At 45.9% G+C, this 16158-nt stretch overlaps 1 protein-coding gene across 10 annotated transcripts in view; it reads left to right on the top strand.

Moving 5' to 3' along the window:
- The window catches only part of LDB2 (LIM domain binding 2), a 395302-nt gene that overhangs the window by 132230 nt on the left and 246914 nt on the right, over positions 1-16158 (top strand). For all 10 annotated transcript variants that reach the window (XM_047798535.1, XM_047798533.1, XM_047798534.1 and 7 more), the window contains exon 2: positions 11869-11971. In XM_047798535.1, the coding sequence (XP_047654491.1) occupies positions 11869-11971 (103 nt within the window). The remainder of the gene's footprint in view (positions 1-11868; positions 11972-16158) is intronic.

Here is a 16158-nt window from a genome sequence, read left to right as displayed (position 1 = left end):
GATGCAGCAGAGTGCACGCTTCCAGGTTGGAGTTATCAAACAAGAAACTGCATTAGGAAGAAAATACTGTTCCTCCTTCAGACCAGAAAAATATGGAGTAGAACAGGGAGTGAAGCTTTGTCCATAGAAACATTCAGGACTCACGGTGTTCGGGAATCAAATCTCAGTGTTCCTGCTTTCTTGACCTTGGATACATACATATCTTGACCTCCCAAGGTCTCCGTTTCCTCGTTTAAGTCGGAATAATGAAAATACCAGCTTGATTGGGGTACTGTGAGGGCTAGAAAGGAATTCACTGTGAAACTCTTAAGCACTTTCTTTTTTCTTTATTTGCTTTTTATAAGGGCCACACCCATGGCATATGGAAGTTCTCAGGCTAGGGGTCGAATCAGAGCGGCAGCTGCTGCCCACATCACAGCTGCAGAAACGCCAGATCTGAGCCGAGTCTGTGACCTACACCACAGCTCACGGCAACGCTGGATCCTTAAACCACTGAGCAAGGCCAGGGATCAAACCCGCAACCTCATGGTTCCTAGTCGGATTCGTTTCCCCTGCGCCACGACCGGAACTCCTCAAGCACTTTCTTGATTCGCTCATGAAATATTTGACACCCTCCCCTAACAGGCACGTGAACAGAATGGAGAGTAGACATGTCTGGTCATCATGAAAATATGATTGTTTGTTTTTCTTCAGGGTTTTGAGAATATGCTCGTTTTAGTTGAACACTTATTTATGTGTTAAAGGAATTAATTTCATCAGGTAATCGAGGACTCATTTGTTGCATGCCTGCCAGATGTTAGCAAAAGCACAGGCACTTATAAAGCTGATAGGAATCTAAACTTTAAAAAAATGATTATTTCATGAGAGTTGCAAAAAGTCCGGTGATGAAAAGCCCAATTTTTGGCAACTTCATTTGTATACATTTTAGTCATTATTTTCAGGTGATTTTAAATAGCATTTCTCTTTGGAATCCTCACAATTAATTAATGCTTTAGTAGGTCAAGGGTGGAGAGTAAAATACAGGAATTTTCCAGGTGTTCGGAGGTGGGTGGGGTGGGGTGGGGGATGGAAGGCACCGAGGTAGCTTTTGCTGCAAAGGCACATCTGCTGGGTGCCAAGTCCTGTCTCTGTCAGTTTTACTATGTGCCTCTCCCAAGGCAGCAGCACAAGAGAGGGAACTGTAGTAAGAACTTGCTAGAAGGGAAGCCTTGAACGGTGAGCAAAACCCTGAGATGTTCCATCAAGATGCATCATTTATTTTCTCAGTAACCTGCCGTTTTTGAATTGCTGTGAGAAGGAAAACTTACATTTCCTATTAAATAAAAGGAAATTTAGTTGAGAATAAACAAAGTCAGAGTTGAAAATAAGAGGGAAACAAGACAAAACAAAACTACAAACCCTGGGACCTGAGATTTTTTAAAAATTCTATAATTTTAAATAAAAACGGGGGGATTTAAAATTCTCTCTTGGCGTCCACTACACGCTCCTGCAATTACCAGCTAGTGAGAGCAACGATTCTACCTTATTACTTTTATTTCTGTGTCTCGCTACAGAATCCCATCCATGTGGTAGAAAGCCTTGTTTGGGGCTGTCTGTTCAGCCCAAAACGTTCCATGCGCTGAGCATTAGCTGGATGTTGAACCAACTAAGAAGACAGTGGAATGTTTGAAGAACATTCTTCTGGACCAAAGAACCTCATGGTAGAGTGGTTAGAGGAGACTAAACACAAGAGCCAGCGCCCCCCGTGTTCGAACTCGCTCGGCTACTTGTTCACTTTGTCATCTTCAGCAGAGGGCTGACTTCCTTGTGCCTCAGTTTGCTCATCTATAAAATGGCATGAATAATAGCACCTATCCCCTAGCGTCATGGTGAAGTGTCAGGGAACTTATATTACGCATTGAGTTCAGAACGGTGGCCGGCAGGCAGTGAATGCTGTGTACATGTGGACCATTATTATTACGTGTGGCTAATAGGCAATAAATGGGGTTTGATGCAAGACTCCTAGGTTTGGAGAAATGAAGGAAGCAAAAAGGCTTTTGAAGTTAGAGCAAATAAAGGACCTGTACCCCCTTCAGCGCACGGGGGTTGGTGGGGGGGTTTCTATGAAACGCAGAGTTATGAGTTTTGGGATTGACATGGTCCTGTCTCAGTGTATGAACGTGAGAGGCAAAGACATGTAGGGAGAGCCAGTGTGGCCAAGTGTGCACCCGCCTTGGTGGTGGAGCCGCTTCTGTTCTTTCTCGAGAGTTTTCTGAGCGAGGTTAGCTGACACGTGTCAGATGGGAGTGACCGAGATGGAAGATGCTAATGACCAGTGCGCAATCTCTGTGGGCGCGTGCACAAGCCGGTGAGGTTGCGTGCTGAGAAATTATTTTCTAGAACCGCAAGGTAACTGAAGAACGTTGGGGCCTTTCTCATCTTCCTGTTTTCAGACCCCTTCACACACTCTCTCCACTTTGACCTGTTTGAGTTTATTTTCATTTAAAGACCAAAAAACCAACACAGTTTTCAAGGAACGGATGCTTTATGTATGGTTCATTCTTTGGAGGGGGGGGGTATATGGGTGCCACGTGACCAGTGGTTGCCATGGTAATTTCTCATTATTGTTGAATTGAAAAATAATTACTCTGGCAAAAATCCCACATAACCTGTCAGTGCTTAAGTTAAAGATGCCAGGGGGCAGCCCTGGCACCAGGATCCTGTGTGTGGTGGAGGGGCACAGAGGTGGGGACGGAAGAGAATCCAGGACAGAGGCAAAATGCTTTTGTGGATTTTTAAAGATGATTAAGACACTCTTCTGCTATTTGACCCGAGTGTGTCTCTCATCCCGACGTCTGATTTGGCTGCCGGGGCTACTTGGGCTCACCTGTGAGATGGGACAAAAGGACGAAGGATTTTTTTCATCGCAGAAATGCAGAGAGGGGATAATTTAGAGTGGAGAAGCTTTCATGGTATTTTTGCCTAATTAAAGTATAGGAGAATTGTCGGTGCTGCTCCCCCTGCCTGCCTGGGTTCAGGCTGTGTTAATTTCATCTTTATTTACCTGGAGGCCCCTCGCTGCTATTGTTACTTTACAGCTTTGGGAAAAGGATCCACTTCTTACTTATTAATATTCACTAAACACTAAACACGCGCTGTTCAGATACTAGACAAGAACACAAATTGAAAGGATAAGGCAGAGTGTACGGAGTTAAATGACCCCGGAGCTGCAGCCTCTGCGGGCACACGCTGGGGTGTCTGTTCTCAATCATCTGTCTCACGGGCCATTTGTGGGGACCATGAGGCCCCTATGCTTTCCTTCCTGTGTCAAGAAATCATCCTCCTTTTGGTTAATGAAGCCTCTGGGATACACTCAGCCTTTAGGAGAATGGTTGGCAAACTGTTATTAGTAGTAGTATTCCATCATTGCATCATCTTTGGACTTTCAGATGCTCAGCCATGTCCTGGCAGAGCTGGACTCTGATTTGTAATTACGTTGATCCTGTCACTGGATTCCACTTGGAATTACATCATTTAGAAATGCTCTTTGTTTCATCTCTACCCATGCATCTTCAGACCCAGACTGTAAGTCTTCAATCTGGAAGCACAAGCATCTCTTAATGGAAGAGCCAAAATATAGACAAGTACACGCCCTGTGCCTAGGTGTGGCCACTCCTGATATATGACCCTGAGAAACTGTTAGGCATTAGCTCTAAGGGATGCTGCAAAGATATGGATCGCAGCATCGTTGTAATGGCAAAAAATTAGAAACTGTCTAGAGATCATTAGGAGAAAAATGCTTAAAATGAAATATATGATATTCATTCAGTGTACTCTGTAGCTTATATAAGGAAAGAAGAGGCCCTGATATATAGAATGGATAGGTCTCCAAAACACGCTGTTGAATGGAAAAATAAAAAGCAGGCTTAAAGAAGGAAATATAATGTATGATATTATTTAAATAAAACATTAAAAACGTAAAACAGGACTGTACAGGAGTGGAGTCACATCTATATATAGATATGAAAGATGAGCTGGGAAGAGACACATGATTATCATGAGATAGTCATTCATGGGAACCCGGAAGAAGGGAGAGAAAAATAGAGCAGGGTGTAGGGGCTCAGAATGTTTGCTTTTATTTATCATTTTTAATTCATTTTGAAAAGGAAAAAAAGATATCATTTTAATAATTGTTAATTTTGGATAATGGGCCCATGCGTCCTCACTGTATTATCCTCTATTCTCTATTTTTACAAATTAATAAAGTAAAACCCCACTTATTTAAGTTACAGTCGGTGAAGTGTATTCACTTACCCCACCTTTCCCTGAGAAGAACAAGTACCCAAAGGGGGTTCAATGGAATGGCAGTGTCAGTGGGAAAAAGTCTGGGTCAATATGCACTTGTCACATGCATGGCTGGTGCATCCACTGATGAAAAGTGCGGCCACAGGAATGTGACAGCGAGAAGGCTTTAGCTTGTACACTGTCCCAGTCTCCTGGCCACTGAGTTTAGCCTGAAGATTCCTGCATGCTTGGAGGAAGACTCTTCCTGTGTGGTACAGCTTCTCCATCTCTTTGACTCCACGTTGGGTCATTTGTAGGTGGGCGATCTGTGGAGGACAGAGGGATGCTAAATGCCCAGTCACTCTTCTTAAGCACCTCACGGTCTATTACCACGGTCAGAAGTTTAGATAAATGTATATTGCAAGGGAGTGATTCAATTAAGAGGGCTAAAGTTGTCGAGCTGTCCTAACAAAGGAAATGGGGAAAGAAAGGAATCTAGGGACTCAGACTTGATCTTTGCTGGACATGCCAGGCTAGAAGAACAACATATGCAAAGACGAGGAGGCTGGAAACGGTTAACAGGGGACCCTTGGTTTGAAAGTATCAGCATGCGGGTCCTTTGTCTTGACACAGGCCAACTCCTGATGACGCTGGTCCCCAGAGTAGTACGAATGGCTTTTTCCTGGATTAAACGTCTTGTTTGGGATATACCACCAAATGTTGTATCTCTTCTGTCTGGTAGAAATTGACATGCACAGCCACCCCACACACCCAGAACAAGACCTGAGGCTCTTGGTTTGTTTTTTGTTTTTTGTTTTTTTTGTTTGTTTGTTTGTTTTTAATTTCTTTAAATTACTCAATGAATTTATTACATTTATAGTTGTACAATGATCATCATAATCCAATTTTATAGCATTTCCATCCCACAACCCCAGCACATCCACCCACCTCCCCCCAAACTGTCTCCTTTGGAAACCATAAGTTTTTCAAAGTTTGTGAGTCAGTATCTGTTCTGCAAAGAAGTTCATTCTGTCCTTTTTTCAGATTCCACAAGTCAGTGAAAGCATTTGATGTTGGTGTCTCATTGTATGACTGACTTCACTTAGCATGATATTTTCTAGGTCCCTCCATGTTGCTAAAAATGCTGGTATTTCTTTCCTTTTAATGGCTGAGTAATATTCCATTGTGTATATGTACCACATCTTCTGGATCCACTCCTCTGTCGATGGACATTTAGGTTGTTTCCATGGCTTGGCTATTGAAAATAGTGCTGCAATGAACATTGGAGTACATAAGGGCATTTATCATAACATTTACCTCCAAGTCCTGAGAGGTTGATTGCTTGACCGACTAGTCAGTCTCAAGGCCATTCCTTCATTTGACTTGAGGATGTTATCTGCACGGAGATTGGTCCAAAGCATCCTGGCTGCCCTCCAGCCCTTTGGGGAAGGCAGACTTCGTGAGCTCCTCTTTGGAATATTTGCTTCACAAAACAGCCTTGGAAACTTTATGCACACAGCCTCCTACTGGGCAGCTTGGTGGCCCTAGCCGTGTGTGGCCACTTCCCAAGGGAACTTCCTGGTTCTTCTACTTCTCCATTGATGGAAGCGCCAAGTTTGCAATCAGGAGGCGGAAATGTTTGTTAGGACTGCATCAGAATCGGGACCATTTTCTGTTACATTTCTTGGTCTCTTTGACTTACTCATATGTGGCCAAGTAGAGCACATGTGGCTTCTTCTGCAAGGTTCAGATTATCTACGTGGCCGGCATCTAGAAGTTGAGTATTAGAGGCACAGGTTTTTGTTTTCGTTTTTGTTTTTGTTTTTGTTTTTTTTAAATCATTGTCTATGATCCATGAGGTTGTTAGCTGTGTGGCACCAGTCACGTGATCAGACCTCCCACCAGAGATTTCCTGTTTGGTTCTGCGCAGGTCTTTGTAGCTGCATTGCAGCCACTGCCTGGATTCCTGGCCTAGTTATTATGCAAATTTCTTCCATAAACTTGCCTCACTGATCTCAGGAACTAACCAGCCAGCCAAACGCAGGGAAGTGGTGTTCAAAGGGGAGGTTTGTTTTCAGAAAAAAACCACAGGAAGGTTGGGGAAAGAGGGTGAAATCTGGGAGAAGTGGAGAAGGAGATCTGTTGGGGCAGAATTTCCTCTTTCAACCTAGGGTGGAAATCACTTTTTAAGCAGAGTTATTTGAAAACAAAAGAAAAACATGGACTGGTCAGTTCATCCATTGCAACAAATCTGCTGCTCTGGTGAGGGGTACAGATGATGGGTGAAGCTATGAATGTGTGCTGCTGAGGCAGGGTGGGAACCCTGCAACTTCCTCTCAGTTTTGCTGAACCTAAACCTGCTCTCCAGAAATTAAACCTGTTTTTAAAAATAGACTAGAATTAGGCCAACTTGTATGTGACCTTCGGCTTGGCCACTTTCTAGCTGCCTGATCTTTACCGAGGCGTTTTGCTTTTTTGAATCTCGGCTTCTCTATTTATAAATATCTTAGGGTCAAAGGAGACCGTAATAAATGATCATAATAGCTGCCATTTATTGAGCACCTACTATGTGCCAGGCAGTTAGTTACAAACAGTTCAGTCCACTGAAGAGATTGTTTCCCACTCTGCAAATGAACAAACAGGTGTAGAGAAGTCAGGGGACTTGACCTAGGTCGTCCAGTGAATAAGAGGCAGAATTCATATGCTGAAGTCAGTGTAGCATAGACGTTAAGGCTTCTCTCCAAGGCTGTCTGCTCTGCCCCTTGGGAGCAGTTGCGAACATGAGATGGTTCAATGCATGGATAAAACTTGGAAAGTGTTGAGTTATGTGTCTTACTGTTGCTAGAGTTCCCCAAGTGTGTGTTCCTTCCATGACTTGCCTCCTTCAGAAAAAAGTCAAGATGGGCCTGTATTTGACCTTTAGTCGTTTTTTTCTTAACTTACTCCTTTTAATTCCCTTTTTTTTCCACCATCATAACTAAGCACCAATTCAAAAGCTTTATATATGTGTGGTGGGTCGGGGGGACGGTTGATAATTACAGCTTAAAAATATAGCCAGGAGTTCCCTGGTAGCACAGTGGGTTCAGGATCCAGTGTTGTCACTGATGTGGCTCAGGTCACTGATGTGCAGTTGTAAAGTATATCCAAAAAATTTTATGCCAGTTTAAAAATATTGGCCAACAGACAAAGTAGGGTCAACCAACTAGGTCTCACAAAAACTGGGTAGAGTGACCTTCTTGAGTTGGGTTTTTGATTGAACAAAAAGGAGCTCCATTTATTCATTCATTCAATCAGCTAAAACATATACATATATATATTCTTCTTGTACCTATTCTGCCTCTGGCATGGTGAAAGTACATATTATGTTTTTATTTGGGGAGTGTTCTTCCGACATGTGTGACCACAGCTAATTGATTTGTGTGCGCAGATGTACCCGAGTGACCTTCTCTGACAAAGCTGTTCTGACATCTGCTGAGACACTGACTCATCTCACGTTCCATTACCATTAGCTTGAAGCAAATGACCACCCCCCTCCCACGACCTCTGCCACCGCTGGCTTGTCTGGCCCCTGGACCCCGTGTAGCTGCTCACAGACCCTCCTCGCACCTCCTGTATCTTGGATCCTTTCTTTCTTTCTTTCCTTCTTTTTTTTTTTTTTTTTCCAGGGCCTCACCTATGGCATATGGAGGTTCCTAGGCTAGGGGTCTAATCAGAGCTATAGCCGCTGGCCTATGCCAGAGCCACAGCCACGCCGGATCCAAGCTGCATCTGCAACCTACACCACAGCTCATGGCAACACCGGATCCTTAACCCACTGAGCGAGGCCAGGGATTGAACCCGCAACCTCATGGTTCCTAGTCAGATTCATTTCCACTGCACCATGATGGGAACTCCAGACCCTTTCTCTTCTCCCAGTGACTTTGGCAGAGCCTGGCTTCTCCCTGGCCTTTTTACCATTGACGGGTCCATTTGCCAGCAGATGTGCTGGAAGCTAGGAGTTAGATGATAGGAACTTGGAGGACCTGATCTAGTCACTGCACCTTGGAACAATTAACAGGGCAAAGAGAGTCGATGAATTTCCAGTCGGAGTTTTCACTGTGTCTTAGACAGCTACTGGGGCCGAGGAAGGGGGTGATGAGCAGTGATTTGCAAACAGGCTTGATTTACACACATTTTTGATGTAGAGTTCTTTAGAACATGGACTGTTTCATGCCTGAGAACTGATATTAAAGATGGCAGATAAAGGCAGGAAAGGGGCCTGTATTGCTCCGCATTGTGTTCCAGGCGTTCTCCGGGGCAAGTTATACCCACTGGTTATTGAATCTTCTACTTTGCAAGAAGAGTTATTAATATAACTCTTGTTGCACCTCCTGTGCAAGAGAGTTATGTTTGTTGTTGTTATATTATGTTAATGTTTGGGGAAGGAAACAGGCTCAGGGGCTGAAAGAAGCTGTCCAAGTTCACGTAGCAGGGACGAGGCAGTGTCAGGATGCACCTGGTCTGAGGACTGCCCACAGGACATAACACCGTCTGCCTACAGCCCGATGCTGGCCACCTCCTGGGCATAAGCCCTGGTGACCTGGCAGTAAGCGGAGCAAAGAGCTGGAAGGAGAAACTAATTCGAGACAATATAGGCCCTTTTCCATGTCCCTTGCTTCTTTCTGAATCCCAGCCCTTGCCTTCCCCAAGACGCCAGAGAAAGGAGTTGGGCAGAGGCTGGGGCTGGTCTCAGATGCCCAGTGGTCCAAGTTTAAATCCCAGCCCCTTCCTTACCTGGCTGAGCACACGCAGGCAAGTTACCTTCATCGCCTGCCTAATCTATTTCTGCAGTTGTAAAGCCAAGATGATAATATGAGCAATTCTGTCCATTCACTGAATAGCTTTGCCTGAATAATACCTTGGGCTCGGAGTGTTCCTGCTGTGGCGCAGTCGGTTAAGAATCTGACTGCAGCGGCTTGGGTTACTTCGAAAGCATGAGTTTGATCCCTGGCCTGGCACAATGGGTTAAGGATCTGGTGTTGCCACAGCTGGGGTGTAGGTCATATCGCTGGCTTGGATTCAACCCTGGCCTGGGAATTTCCATATGCCATGGATGCAGCCATTAAAAAAAATATACCGCAGGCTCCATGCTGTTCTGGGGCCTAGGAAATGGAGCAGCGGGCAAAACAGAGCTCCTGTTTGAAAGAAGCATATATTAATTCCTTTCATTTTGTTTTTGTTTGTTTGTTTTTGGTCTTTTTAGGGCTGCACCCATGGCATATGGAAGTTCCTAGGCTAGGGTTGAATCCAAGCCAGCGATATGACCTACACCCCAGCTGTGGGGTGCTGCACCTGCTGGCCTACACCACAGCCACAGCCACACTAGATCCCAGCCATGTCTGCGACCCACACCACAGCTCACGGCAATGACTGATCCTCAACCCACTGAGCAAGGCCAGGGCTTGAACCCATGTTCTCATTGATACTAATCAGGTTCTTAACCCTCTGAGCCACAAAAAGAACTTCAGCAAGAAACTTATATTGTACTGAAGAGGGAAAAACAAACAAACAGACAAAACACCAGCCAAAAACTAAAAATGAAGGTGGGAGTGAAGAGCAAGTGAGAAAACGGGTATAAAATACTTAGAATAGTGCTTGGCATATGGTAAACACTCAATAAATGTTAACTATTATTCTTGTTCCATCCGTAGAGCAATTTAAAATAAAAGGAACCTGTGTATCTAGGCTTCCAAACAGGGTCTCTTTCCCCAGATGCTTCTCCACGTCCAAGCTTACGGATTTTTCTAGAAGCTTTGACAGTTTCCGCAGCACCCGGGCCCTGTGCCATGGTCTCAAGGCTGCCTGTTTGGTGCTCACTCCGCTGTTTCCTGCCAGTGGCCTTGGAGCTTTGAGGGTGGGGACCCATATCCTGCCCCATATTCAAGTGCCTGCACATAATAAGTGCTCAATAAATATTTGCTTCTGAAAAGAGAAAACGGTGGGGACTGTTTGCAAGTGGAGCCACGACGCCCCGGGGGGTTTTATATTTACTGTGTTTTACTGAGGAAAGTGTTGGCTTTTGGTACAGTGATTGGGAGGAGGCCAGAGAAGAAAAGACCAAAAATTTCATTTGGGGTTCCGTCATGGCACAACAGAAGCGAATCCCACTAGGAACCATGAGGTCGTGGGTTCGATCCCTGGCCTCGATCAGTGCGTTAAGGATCTGGCATTGCTGTGAGCCATGGTGTAGTTTGCAGATGCGGCTCGGATCCTACGCTGCTGTGGCTGTGGCGTTAGGCCAGCAGCTGTATCCCTAGCCTGGGAACTTCCATATGTCACGGGTGTGGCCCTAGAAAGCAAAAAAAAAAAAAAAAAAAAATTCCTTTGTCCAAGCTTCTCCTTTTCTGAAAAGAGGAATGGCGTCAATCTTCAGGGGCCCCTTAAGTATTCTTACCGGGACTGAACACTTGTTCCCGAGGCCTGCCAGCGACAACAATTTGCTGTTGTCATAAGCAGAATGCCTTAATGGGAAGGAGAGAAGCTGGTGAGCTCTTGGTCAGGGCCCCAGGGAGGGGGCCGTCGAGGGGGGAGCAGCAGACGGATTCCATGTCCTTCCTCCATCTGACAGCCAGCTGGGAAACGTCTCGCCCCGAGATCTGGCACGAACACACAAATCTCTGGAAAAAGGCTGCACTTAAGAATTCGGGGGGTTCTCTGGAGCGCTACGCAGAGAATGAGGCCCGGTAGGATCCCCTTTAACACTTGCTAACCCTCCTACTTCGCTGTTGGAGGAGGCCCTTCCCCCACCCTTGACGATGAGCAAGGATCCTAAGGGCCTTCAACTGGGCCAGTGTCATAGTGTTTTCTGGATTGGGTGGAAGGGAAGCATTCCACCCAAGACAAACACACAGAGTTCACGGGTATGGTTTGCCTTCTGCTGAACCGGCCTGTTTTTAATAACTTTTAATAACAAGCTGGTGATTGTGTGTAATCTTAAACCCATCCTCGAGAACAATCCACAGGCCGGTGACAGTCCCCTGTGCACACACTCATCTCCCTACGTGAATCCACGTAGCACTATCTGTATCTTTTCTAGGGATATGTGCATAGAGCGAGGTTCCAAGCCGCATGCAATGCTTGTTTGTTTTTGCATAAAATATCTTTCAATAAAGATCCCCTCAACCTGGTTGTCATACGGAAATTTCTATTTGTAAAATCGTCCTCTTAAAAGAGCGACAAAAAGAGAGAGAGCGAGAGGGAGGGAGGGAGGAGAGAGAAAGCCGACTGCATTTTATATTAACTGCAAACCCCGTTCTTAAAAAAATGTCACATTGTGTTCCAGAAGACGTTGATTAAATCTCCCCAAATATGTCCTCGGGAATTAATTTCCATTCGTTTTGCATTCCCTCGGTTCTTGCATTGGAATTGGGTCCCCATTTGAGGTAATTAATTTGAAGAGTGACCACACGCCGGCTCACGCCCCTTGGAGGACACCCACGCACCCACGCACGTATGCTAAGTCCCAAGCCTGCAGGGACTGGGTTTTTCTGCCTCGTCCCTTTTTCTTTCCCTCTCAGAGAGATTTTCTGCTCTTGCCTGTGAAATAAATGATCTGTCTCTTTGCAGGATAGCGACAACCTCTGGTGGGATGCGTTTGCCACTGAGTTTTTTGAAGATGACGCCACATTAACCCTTTCATTTTGTTTGGAAGATGGACCAAAGCGATACAGTAAGAAAGAAGTTTATTTTCTCTAATGTTCTCTCTTTCTGCGCCTGTAAGAAGACCGCAGGGGTCTTCAGTGAGAGTAGCTGAGTGTGGCTGGGCTGACCGGGATTCCTGCACTCCTGGCGCCGATCAAGCCCCTGTCACTGGGTGGCAGCCTGACTCGGCTCCTTCGCGGCTTAGAATGTTTGGGTCCTTGGCTGTTTAGAGAGGAAGACAAATCTGAACCAAGCCACCCGGTGATAAGTGGGAGCTGATTTGTGGACAGTTGCCACCCATTGCTTCCTCGAGACCCTTCTTTATTCTCGGCAGCTCACATGTCCTACCGAATGTTCCGCTCCTGAAGTTTCCTTTACAAAACAATAAATCTCACAGTCACTGTACCAGCCATAGCCTTCTAATTCCCTCTTATCAATTATCTCAGGTATTTATTGGACAAGCGTTATCTTTTCTTAGGGGTGGGGGGAGACCCCAGCTGCTGTGAACACACGATTTCGGATTAGGGTTGGCAGAATTTATAGTTCCTTGTCTTTCCCGCGACGGAGGACTCTGTAAAGATCCTCAAATTACAGCCTGTGGCTCCTTGGGGAACAGCTGATCTGTCCTGATTAGGTTCAGCCAACTCGTCAGAGATCAGGTTTGCCAGTTGTGCCGTAAGACCAAGAGGCGTAGGTACGTCAGCACAAAAGCAATTAAAGTCTGGTTAGATCAGAGGGCGGTGTGTTTCCAGAAATCAGGGTTGCCCATATGAAAGGATCTGATTGTCAGTGGAGAAAGCTTTCCAAACAGGGAGCTGATGATGGAACCAGCCACAGTGCGTTTGAGCGGGTCGGTGCAGAGCACTGGGTAGATGAGAGGAAATAGGGATCTTGATAAACACAATGGAAAGATCTGATTGTTGTTAAATGTATTTCAAAGCTCTGGAGTACAATAGGTTTTTACTCCCCCCCCCTTTAATTTTGTAGGACTTTGGACAATTTAGCAGTGTTTGGAGCTACTGCATGATGAGTTGATTAATTATGCTATTACGCATGTGGTGATTTTGCACACGTGGCAAATAGGAGAGCAGGACAGCTTGGACGTGCTGCTTAAATGAAACTCATTGCCGGGAGCGGGAGCGTCTCTAGATTTGGTAGACTGCAGGCTTTTAGAGGTGGGGACATTTCTAATAAATGTTTTGGGTGAGAGGGGCAGTTAGTATGCCAGACAAGGGACCGTTAGAATGCCTTTATTTTCAACATACTGATGCCTGCTGCCAGCACTGGCAAGCCCACTTCATCGAGTGCACTGGCTTTTCTGTGTGTGGGTGCCCCCAAGCAGCCTCACGCCCTAAAGAGTGGGAGAGAGTCGGATGCCGAGGCTGCCGTTTCAGAATTCCCCAGGAGATAAATGAACTCAGCAATCCCACAATTACTCTCTCCCCAAAAGCCTGCCTGATCAATGGTGAATAATCTCCAACCAAGCAGTCATCCATCCTCTGTGCCTTATTTTTTTCTGAGGCATAAGCTCAGATAACTTCAAGTTATCATTGTTTTATGTTCCCGCGCTGTGTGTGTGTGTGTGTGTGTGTGAATCCATCAGGGTCTGCTCAGGGAACTAGAATTACAGTTTTAAAGCCTGTACTCATAAAACAGATTCTCAATCTTCCCTCTGTTCACCCCCGACCCCAGCATCATTTGGGGATGAGTCGAGATCGGAGCTTGTTTCAGATCTGATATTCATGTACCGGAGTAAACGCCTGACTACCAGCCATTGTTGTCCAGGTTTCTTTGTTTCTCTGAGCCAAAATATTTCCTAGCGGAGAAGAGAAACAAAGATGATTGACAGTCTAGAGCCGAGTCTCATCAGCTGCTTTGCTGACAGCCTGGTGATGTGCACGCACTGCTGATGTGCGGGCAAGTGACAGCTGATTGACAGCCTAGGACCGGGAGATAGGGAAGATGAAGGATGCTTAGAACGCCTGACGCGCTCGCACGCGCGCTCCAGGCAGCACGCAGCCACCTTAACCCATTCATGGCCCAGGCACACTGTGTTGCTACAGAGAAAACATCCCTGGGCTGGGGGCTGTAACTCTTCCTCGAGACCTCGAAGGGAGCGGAGAGCTTTTTATGTCTGAGGAGGAAAGTAGGACTTGGCCATCGCATTTATGTATGTAGACCACTTACCCTAGTCACTTTCATTCTCGGTACCAAGGCATATTCCAGATGAGGTTTATTTGGCCCTTACTAGGAAAAACTCTTCATTCTACCTCCCCATCTCTGTTTTCAGAGCATCCCTCTGGCTCCAAGAGATCGTATCTCCAAGCTACCGTAAATTCTGTAATATGTGTTGGCTTGTTTATTTGTTGTCTGTCATCCCCTATTAGAATGCTGTCTCCCTGTGCACAGGGGCTTTGTTTTCTTTACTGCCGAATTCTCAGATTAATACAGAAACTTGCACAAGGTAGGTGCCCCATAAAAGTGTACTGAATGAATGATTGAACGAGTGAATGGACTTTTGGGGAAATTATCACAGAATAGGATGTTGGCAAAACAATCCCTTTACTGAGATCTCTGGACTTCTTAAAATGGGAAGAATGTGGCATTTCCACTGTGGCTCAGTGGGTTAAGAACCCGACATAGGGTCCCTGAGGATGCAGGTTCACTCCCTGGCCTCACTCAGCGGGCTAAGTATATGGCGTTGCTGCAAACTGCTGCATAGGTCACAGATGTGGCTTGGATCTGGTATTGCTGTGGCTGTGGGATGGGCTCCAGGTCCAGCTCTGATTCCACCCCTGGCTTGCAAACTTCCATATGCCACAGGTGCAGGCCTGAAAAGAGAAAAAAAAAAAAAAAGATGGAGTTCCCATCATGGCTCAGTGGAGACGAGTCTGACTAGCATCCATGAAGACACAGGTTCGATCCCTGGCCTCGCTCAGTGGGTTGGGAATCCGGTGTTGCTGTGAGCTGTGGTGTACGTGCAGATGATGCTCGATCTGGCATTGCTGTGGCTGGGGTGTAGGCTGGCAGCTACATCTCCGATTCGACCCCTAGCATGGGAACCTCCATATGCTGCAGGTGCAGCCCTAAAAAGACAACAAAGAATTAAGAAAAGAAAAAGAAAAAAAAAAGAAACAAATATGATAAAATGGGAAGCATAGGGTTCAATGTGAACATTCTTGAGTCTTAATGCATGCTTGGATTGGTAACAGAGCCTCTGTTTCTTCATCTGTAAAATGGGCATCACTGGCTCATGGTGAAAATTAAATGAGATAATATAATCAAAGACCCTTGGAGCATTTGGAGACTATGGTAGTCAGCATTGGCTATTATTACTGATGACAATGAACAGCCTTGGCATCTCTGTAGCTTCTGTGCACCGGAGAAGTTTGCCACTGGCAGGTGCTTATTGTGTGGCACTTGCTGCAGAGGCTCTCTGGGCAGCAGGGAGTCTAGAGACCCCTCTGAAGGGCAGTCCCTGCTGAAATGCAGCCTTGAAGAGGTGACGTTCTCCCAGGCTTTTCAACTGCGGAAACCCACTGTCATTGCTGGTAAGTGGTGTCCAAGAGGGTACACGCGATGGAGTAAGTGTGGGCTCTATGCGCCTGGGGGCGGGGGGGTGGGGGGGGGGGAGGACTCCAAATGTTATGCCCAGGTTGGCATTGTTTTGAAAATTAAGGGTTGGGGATGATAGAAAAACTAAAATGCTGCCTTGTTCCAGGGCACTTCTGTTGACTTATTTTTAGGGAAATGTCTGTGATTCAGGCAGGGTTCTGGATCTAATACCTAGGCTCAAACCCAGCTGTCTTTTTAGTACCTGTGTGATTTGGCTGAAGTCACTTTCTAAGCGTCAGTGGCCTCCTCTGCAAAGTGAGGGTTTGATGAGATGGCACATGTAAATTTCTTAGCAGAATTTCCAGGCACCTGGAAAATGCTCCGTAATTAGTTGTTGTTGGGAGTTCCCATTGTAGAGCAGTGGGTTAAGGATCTGGTGTTGTCTCTACAGCAGCTCGGGTCACTGCTGAGGTGCTGGTTCCATCCCTGGCCTGGCATCATGGGTTAAGGATCCCGTATTGCCATAGTCGTGGTGTAGGTTGAAGCTGCAGCTTGGATTTGATCCCTGGCCTGGGAACTTCCATATGCCATGGGTGCAGAAAAAAGGAAAAAAAAAAAAAAAAAGCTGTTGATATGCAGTTGAATTCCAAAGAGCATACC

The sequence above is a fragment of the Phacochoerus africanus genome, chromosome 10, assembly GCF_016906955.1.
Source record: "Phacochoerus africanus isolate WHEZ1 chromosome 10, ROS_Pafr_v1, whole genome shotgun sequence".
In the NCBI taxonomy this organism is placed as follows: Eukaryota; Metazoa; Chordata; class Mammalia; order Artiodactyla; family Suidae; genus Phacochoerus; species Phacochoerus africanus.
The sequence above is the reverse complement of the archived record's forward strand: the minus strand, read 5'-3'. Positions and strand labels throughout refer to the sequence as shown.